At 46.1% G+C, this 9,045-nt stretch overlaps 1 protein-coding gene across 1 annotated transcript; it reads left to right on the top strand.

Annotated features, from left to right (window-relative positions):
* The first annotated feature begins 7,572 nt into the window (after window positions 1-7,572).
* On the top strand, window positions 7,573-8,676 carry LOC129535061 (melanoma-associated antigen 10-like). Its single transcript, XM_055393640.2, has one exon. The coding sequence runs from the start codon at window positions 7,573-7,575 to the stop codon at window positions 8,674-8,676; it is 1,104 nt and encodes a 367-aa protein (XP_055249615.2).
* The last annotated feature ends 369 nt before the right edge of the window (window positions 8,677-9,045 follow it).

Genomic DNA, 9,045 nt, shown 5'->3' with positions numbered 1-9,045 from the left:
GGGTCTTCCAAAAAATAAAGCAGAAGGAATGCTGCTGCTGCTGCTAAGTCACTTCAGTCGTGTCCAACTCTGTGCGACCCCATAGACGGCAGCCCACCAGGCTCCCCCGTCCCTGGGATTCTCCAGGCAAGAACACTGGAGTGGGTTGCCATTTCCTTCTCCAATGTTTGAAAGTGAAAAGTGAAAGTGAAGTCGCTCATTCATGTCTGACCCGTAGCACAGAAGGAATACTCCTAATTTATTCTGTGAGACCATTACCCTAACACCAAAACCAGCAAAAGGTATTACAAGGAAAGAAAACTACAGACTCATAACTCTCATGAACATACATCTAATGATCTTCAATAAAATATAAGCAAATCAAATTCAACATGTATAAAAATAACTCTACACCATGACCAAGTGAGATTTATTCCAGGTACACAAGTCTGGCTTAACATTAAAAGTCCAATTAATGAAATTTATGACATCAACAAGCAAAAGAAAAAATATCATATTATCATATCAATTGATACAAAGAAAGCATTTGATAAAATCCAACACAGATGCATGATAAAAAAAAAAAAAAGTCTCAGTAAACTAGGAATAGAAGGAAATTTCCTCAATGCTTGCCACCTATGATCAGGGTGTCTCCTCTGAGGCCTCCTATTCAACACTGTACTGGAAGTTCTAGCTAATAAAATAAGAAAAGACAATAATAAGATATATAACTGGAGAAGGAAAAATTTTGTCTCCCTTTGTTCACTGAAGAAATGTTTGTCTCCATACAATAAAAAAGAACTAGGGCTCTTTGGAGAAATGATTGATTCTAGAAATAAGGCAGTAAATATACAAAATGAGCTTGGGGTATCTTGTAGTGTCAGTAAGTTCTGAAGAACATGTTAAGGGACATCACAAATGTTGCATTCAACAAAAGCCATACTGTTGGAAACGAAACAAAACACAAATTCTGTTTTTTTTTTTCCCAAAAAATTTTAATTGCAAGGAAAAAGAGGTAACAGGGGAAGAAATTACAGATTTAAAAAAGACTTGAGACATAAAAAACAATTGTAGTGATTAGATCCTATTTGGACACTTATTCCCAAAGAAACTAATGTTTTTAAAATATGTCTGCCAGGCAAACATGAAAAATACCTGGCATTTGAAGATTACTTATTTAAATTTTTTGAAAATAATCAGATTTACATAAAAAGAATCTATATTTTAGGAAGACATGAAATATTTGATATGGACATGAACTTGGGCAAACTTTAGGAGATGGTGAGGGACAGGGAAGCCTGGCATGATGCAGTCCATGGGGTTGCAAATAGTTGGACACGACTGGGTGACTGAACAACATGAAATATTTAGAGATAAAATAATATGATGTTTTGAATATGCTTCAAATTATTCCAGTAGCAAGAAATGGGAGGTGAAGGTATAACTGGAACCAGATTGTGTTGAAGTGTGTTGACGCTGAGTGTCAGGTGTACGGGGTTCATTACATCACAAAGAGAAATTGATTCTTTTCATTGTGTGTATGTTTGGTAATTTTTGTAATAAAAAATATTGTAAATATCATGCCATTAAATTTGAAATCTTAAGTGAAATTGACCACCTAAAAGTTTAATCAAACAATACAAATGAAACTGTATTCAAAACTCAAGCCACCATGACATGTTCCAAAACAAGGCAGTTCTATAAGCCAGTTTTACCAAATAATCAGGGAGAAACAAATTATCACCTTATGTAAGCTCCTCCAAAGCATACAAAAATGGTCAATTATTCAACTCATTTTGCCAGGTTATTGCTCCTCAATTCAAAAACCAGATGAGAACATCCTATGAAAAGAACATTTTGAGCCATCCTCACTCACATAACAGCAAATATTCTAAATAACTTAATAGCATATTCAACATAGCAGTGAATTAAATGAACAAATGGGCTGTGTCTGAGGGATAAAAATATGATTTAATATTAGAAAATGCTTTCAATTATAATTCCCTGTACAAATTAGAGGAGAAAAAAACACTTCATCACATCAATAGGTATATTAAAAAGGCTTTGAAAGAAATTCAACACAAGTTTGTGGTTAAAAAAGAGTAAGTTAACATTAGAATAGAACTTCAATTTCCTAAAGTCTATTGCAAAATAGACTTATATGTAAAATATTAGAATTTCCATTAAAGCCAGAGCCAGACAACACAAAAATGAATGCTCTCTCCTCTACTGTTCAAAATTGCCCTGGGACACATAGAGCAGTGAATATTGAAATAAATAAGAGGTATGAATATTGAAAAGAAAGATAATATTTGGTGACAATATTATTATATGTAAAATATATGGAGTATTTGAATGATTGAGAGATTTCAGGAAAATATGTATGGAAAATCATTATAGCAAAATCAAGAACCTTGCCATCTAAAAGCAATAACTAATTAGAACATGAAATAGGAAATACCTCATTCACAATGGCAAGAAAGTTGAGAAAATTACCTAAAAAGAATCCTAACAGACATTAATGGAGGCAAATATAAAAGCTTTCTGATAGATTCAGCTAAAAGTCCCAAATAAATAAAGCAGTAAAACATATTCATTAATGAGGAACAGCATTATTACAAAGATATGAATTCTCCTTAAATTATTCATAGATTTAGTGCCTTACCTGTAAATGCCAAGATGACCATCAGGTTCAGACCACTGACTTCCACTCCCCAAATCAACTCTCAATAACTATAGAAAGGAGCGGGGGTGGAAATCAACAACAAAACACGAGAAATCCCTAGGGAAGACTGATGACTGTGGGGAGCTGGTTCTTGTGTTTGGTAGGGTGGGGGGCAGTGGGGAAGTTGCTGAAGGGCTGTAGGCCGCAGAGATGCAGATGGCAGGATGGGTAAGGAGAAGATTTTCAATTTCTGACCTATTTCATTGCACAAACCAGAGGCAGGCTCTCTAACCACAGATACCAGTAGCTCTGGGATAGTAACAGGACAGCTGAAAAGATGAGATGACTGAGGTTCAGTTCAGTTCAGTCACTCAGTCGTGTCCAACTCTCCGCGACCCCATGAATCACAGCACGCCAGGCCTCCCTGTCCATCACCAACTCCCGGAGTTCACTCAAACTCATGTCCACAGAGTCGATGATGCCATCCAGCCATCTCATTCTCTGTCGTCCCCTTCTCCTCCCGCCCCCAACCTTTCCCAGCATCAGAGTCTTTTCCAGTGAGTCAACTTGTCGCATGAAGTGGCCAAAGTATTGCAGTTTCAGCTTTAGCATCAGTCCTTCCAATGAACACCCAGGATTGATCTCCTTTAGAATGGACTGGTTGGATCTCCTTGCAGTACAAGGAACTGAGGTTGTAGGACCCCAAAGCCTGTGCTAATGACCACCTGAAACCATTTTAGTGTGTTACAATAAAAAACAGAGACTAGCCTTGAAAAACTCCCTGAGCAGACAAAACCAATTTAGTCATACAAACAAAGCTTAATTTAGGTTTTATTACAAGGCTAACTTGATGTGGGTCATTTCTTGCTTATGCCTCTGGAAATCATCAGCAAAACTTCAGTTGTTTCCCCAAATTGATATGAGGTAATCACTAACCAATTCCCTATCATTTAAGAAATTCAAATATTATAACCAACTACTGTGAAGAATAGTCACTGCCTTCCTACAATATAAGCAGCTTTATAATGATATACCCCTGAGCCTCATTCCATGTTTGGTTTGAATGCTCTGTGTTCACAAACTGTCTTTTTGGCATGGGCAGAATAAACTATTACTAATTATTACTTTAGCAATTCATTTTTTCTACTGTTACTTCTGAACTTTTGACAAGAGACTGAGGATTTGCCTTTCCAAAATAATTTTTAACCGAAGATAAAAAATGGACTGGAGATATTATAGAATAGGAGCTATTAAAGCGATCCACACACAATAAGTGTAGGTATTCTTTCATGAAAATTTATATGTATTCTAAATATACACTTGGTAGAGATGTATAATATATTGTTTGAATATACTAGGAATGAGGGTTAAGAAAATGAAAATCAGTGCTCTGAACTATGAAATGTTAGATAATTTCAAATGAGCAGGACCTCCCCAAATGTTGCTGCTCAGCCTCTTCTGTGAAGAAAATGAATCTTTTAGAACAAAATGTTTCTGAACTCTGGCTGGCTGGTCAAGAGACTCCATTGAAAAGGTTGCTTTTTCTCTGAGACTCCCCCATGCTCATGGGCACTGCAGCTCCCTATCTCGAAACTAGTTCATGTTGCAGAATCATTCTCCGCAAGGGACCCAGCTGGACAAATGCTCGGAGCTGACAGTGAGTAGCCTCTCCCAGCCAGGATTTCATCAAGGACCCAGGACCTCAGAAGTGAGGACTGAGGCAGGGGCATCGTCCCAGAAGGTCCAGATAATCCAGCTCTACTCCTGATAACAGCAGTGGGAGATCCCTGGCAGAGCTGTCAGACTGTGAGCCTTCCTCAATCTGCCCTGGGGGTCTTCAGAGAGGTGAGAGTCTTGGCTGGAAGGGGACAGGCTCAGGTCACAAGAGGGAAGAGTCTCAGGCCCTGTCACAAGTCAAGGTGAGGATATTGAAGGAGCAATGAAAGAATCTCCCAGACTGGAAGAGAGGGGTCCCAGCTTTACCCTGTCCCTGCAGTCAGCCCCCATAGGTGCCAAGTCAGAGAGATATGGAAGCCTCTGGCTTCCTTCTGGAGAAGTAGAAAGTGAACGTCTCAGGGAAGTGAGGCTTGGATAGAGGGATGTGTCTTCAGATCAGCAAAGAAAGGAGTTCCAGAACCTGCCAGGAGTTAAGACAAGGACGCTGAGGAAGGACTGGAGGCACCTTGAACCTCAGAACAGAGGTCACTCCACCCTGCCCCTGCTATCAGTGTAGGGAGGCCCCAACAAGCTGTAACCTAATATGGTGGCCTCTGTCTTTTGCTGGGTGAAATGGTGTAAAGGAGGGAAAGACGTCGAGGTGGCAGGGGTGGACTCAGGTAATCAGAGGAGAGGACCCAGGAACTGTCAGTATTCGAGGTGAGGACCCTGAGGGAGGACTGATGGGACACTAGACTCCAGAACAGAGGGGATCCCCCAACAGATCCGATGCTGTCAGCCCAGGCATCTAACTGGGTTAAGTATTACATCACTTTGACTTGGGATACTGAAATAGGGTTGGTTTGGTCTTGGGTGTGCATCCTTCAGTCAGCAGATAGAGGAGTCCCAGGCCTTGACAGACATGAAGGCAAGTAAGGACCCGAAGGAGGACCCTGAGGGACCTTGGGGTGGGATAACCATATGCATCATCCATTTCTGACATCCAGGTCTCAGAAAGACTGGGGACCTGGTATAAGGGGTGGGGAGTCAGCAGGGCATAGAAGAGAATCCCATGTCCTGCTGGGAGTCAAGGTGAGGACCCTAAGCAAGGACTGAGGGGACTCTGGACCCCAAACAGAGGTGGCCCCCCACATTCCTGGTCGTGGAAGGCCCCTGGTGGGGGGATAGGCACCTTGGCAGCAAGTCCTGACTTTCACATCTGAGTCTCAGAGAGACTGGGGCCTCAGATGGGCAGAGCGGAGGATCTTAGGTTCTGCTGAGAGTCAAGCTGAAGCCCCCAAGGGAGGACTGAGGGGATCCCGGACCCCAGAACAGAGTGAGCTCAGGGAGCACATAAGGTGGATGAACACATGCTGCATTTCCTGTCATCCAGGTCTCAGAGAGACTGGGAACCTGATATATGGGGTGGGACCTCAGATGGACAGAGGGGAGAATAACAGGTCCTGCGAGGTGTCCAGTTGAGGAAACTGAGGGAGGACTGAGGGGACCCTGGACCCCAGACAGAGGAGACCTGAGAGAAGCCCATTCCTGTTGTCGGCCCTGGGCAGCCCTGGAGTAGGATGAGCCCCACAGACATGATCTGACTTCCTGATATCCAGGTCTCAGACTAAGGACCTGGTACAGGGGGCGGGCTTCCTGACATCCAATCTCAGACTGGGGACCTGGTACAGGGGGCGGACTTCCTGACATCCGGGGCTCGGAGAGACTGGTATAAGAGGCGGGGCTTCAGTTGGGTAGAGGAGAAAATCCCGGGTCGTGCCTGGAGACAAGGTAAGGTCCTGAGAGAGGACTGAGGGGACCCTGAGGGAGGACTGACGGAACCCCACAGATCCCCACCCATGTCGTCGGCCCTGGGAGACCCTGGGGTGAGAAGAGCACGCTAGGCCTGTCTGACTACCTGACATCCGGGTCTCAGAGAGACTGGGGACCTGGTGTGAGGAGCCGGGCCTCAGGTAGGGAGAGGACAGAGCCCAGGTCCTAACAGGAGTCAAGGTGAGGACCCCAGATTCCTGCCCCTGCTGTCAGCCCTGGGAGGACCCTAGTGGGGTAGATCACTGAGGGAGGACTAAGGGGAGCTGGACCTCAGAACAGAGGGGACCTTGTAGTCCCCAGGCAGGACGGCCACATGCAGCATTTCCTGACATCCGGGTCTCAGAGAGACGGGGGACATTGTGAAAGCTGCGCGGTCTCAAAATGGCAACAGGACAATCCCCAGTCCTGCCTGGAGTCTAGGTTCCATGTGAGGAAGGACTGAGGTGGTTATACCCCAGTAGGGAGGCAGGGATCCTGGCCCTTGTGGGGGCTTGGAGGCCCTAGAGCAGGGTGAGAAGGTTGAACGTTTTCTTGACTTCTGGCTTAGGGTCTCGGGAGGTGAGGTGTTTGGGCAGAGGGCGGAGGCTTCAGATACACAGAGGGTGGACTTCCCGGACCCCGAGGGAGGACTGAGCAGACTCCCTTCCCTGTGGTCAGTGCTGGGAGGGCAGGCGGGAGGCGAGGAGGAGCTGAGGACCGAGCATCTCCCCAGCCTAGAACCTGCGGGAGGCCCTGGGCAGGTGTGTCCACATGGGAGGCCCCTCAGCGCCTTCTCTTCAGACTCGGGTCTTATTCTGTGTTTCCCTGCAGACCCCCAAAGGGGAAGGTCCAAGCCGTGCCAGGGGGAAAGTGGGCACTACAAGGGAACCCCGATGGGATCTCCCACTGCACAACTGGGGAGACCTCACAGTCTACCCTTTGAACCATTACAGAAGGCCCAGGGCTGTGCCACAGTCTACCCCTGAGGTGTCACCTCCATTTCTGTCACAGGAGCTCCAGGAACCAGGAGGTGAAAGTAGAGTTCTGAGGCCTGTGTCCTGAGGTCAGAGAGCAGAGGAGGTCCAGGCAGAATCAGGAGTCAAGGTGAGGAGGGTGCCCTGAGTGTGCACCAGAGGCCCCCTATCCCAGAACAGAGAGGAGCCCACAAGGCCCAAATCCCCCCACCGTGTGAACCCCGGAACCTCGGGATGGGTTGACTGTAATTTGGGGAGCCCCTACCCTTTCTTCTTTGGGTAGCCAGCAGACAGGCCGCCCAGGAGGAGTGCCCCTGTTCCATCCAAGAGCACCCCTCGAGAGGAGACCTGTAAGTGGCCTGTGTCAGACCACCCAGGGTTCGTTTCTCAGCTGAGGCCACTCTCATCCTCTCTCTCCCCCAGGCCCGTGGCTCCCCATCTGTCACCTCTGCTCACACTCCTGTCTGTTGCCGGAAACCAGTCATCATGTCTCATGCTCCAAAGCGGCGGCGCTGCGTGCTTGAGGAGGGCAAGGAGGCCCAAAGTATTCTTGCGGTTGTGGAAGAGGATACGTCCTCATCCTCCACCTGCTCCTCCTCATTTCCCTCCTCCTCCTCCTCCTCTTCCTCTTGCTATCCTCTGATTTCAAGCTCCCCAGAGGAGGAGCTTAATGTTATTCCTGGGCCCCCAGGTCCTCCCCAGGATCCTTCCCAGGATCCTTCCCAGGGTCCTTCACAGAACCCTCCAAGTTCCTTTCTCTCTCCTACTGCTGTTGCCTCTCCAATGAGCCAATCCAAGGATGACCCCAGCAGCGAAAAAGAGGAGAGTCCAAGCGCCTCTCAGGCTCTGCCAAATGCTGAGTCCCTGCCCAGAAATGTGGTTGATGAGAGGGTGGCTGATCTTTTAGAGTTTCTGCTCCTCAAGTATCGCACCAAGGAGCTGACCACAAAGGCAGAAATGCTGAATGTCATCAGCAAAGATTACCAGGATCAGTTCCCTGAGATCTTCAGAGAAGCCTCGGAGTGCCTGCAGCTGGCGTTTGGTGTGGATGTGAAGGAAGTGGACCCCAGCGATGACTCCTATGCCCTGGTCACTACCCTGGGCCTCACCTGCGATGGGATGATGAGCGATGGGCAGACCATGCCCAAGAACGGTATTCTGATAGTTATCCTGAGCATGATCTTTATGGAGGGTGACCGTGTCTCTGAGGAGAAGGTGTGGGAAGTGCTGAATGTGATGGGGGTATATGATGGGACAGATCACTTTATCTATGGGGAACCCAGGGAGCTTATTACCAGAGTGTTGGTGCAGGAGCAGTACTTCGAGTACCGACAGGTGCCCAACAGTGATCCTGCCCGCTATGAGTTTCTGTGGGGTCCCCGGGCCCATGCGGAGATCTGCAAGATGACTCTCCTTGAGTTTTTGGCCAAGATCAGTGGAAGTGACCCTAGAGCCTTCCCTCTGTGGTATGAGGAGGCTTTGAGACAGCAGGAAGAGAGAGCCCAGTCCGGAGTTGCCACCACGGATGATACTAGTGCCGTGACCAGTGAAAGTTCTAATTCCCCATCCAGCAGCTTCTGCCCTGAGTGAAGTCCAAGGCAGATTCTTAACTCTGTTTTAAGAGGGCAGTCAATGAGTAGAGGGACAGACTGGGGGCAAGGGAATCATAGTAAATAGCATCTTTGTGTTTCTCTTCCACTGGGGTGACTTAGAACTTGATCTTCTTTTATTTTTTGGCATTTAAAAATGTTGTTACTCAACTAGAAAGTCTGTTATTCTCAAAATCTAGGTTTATGCATGACATTGGCACATTTCATGTTTTTTTTTTTCAGTTTAGGAAAAAGAATTTTGTTATTTTAAGACAAATTGGGAAACCTTTCATTTTATTTGTACTCTGTAATAAGATAAGATGGCATTAGAATAAGAATTTCCTTGAAAATGTGAAAGAACTTAGTAAAA

This window comes from Moschus berezovskii, chromosome X (genome assembly GCF_049115385.1).
Source record: "Moschus berezovskii isolate FMDL1 chromosome X, NW_MosBer_1.0, whole genome shotgun sequence".
NCBI lineage: Eukaryota > Metazoa > Chordata > Mammalia > Artiodactyla > Moschidae > Moschus > Moschus berezovskii.
The sequence above is the reverse complement of the archived record's forward strand: the minus strand, read 5'-3'. Positions and strand labels throughout refer to the sequence as shown.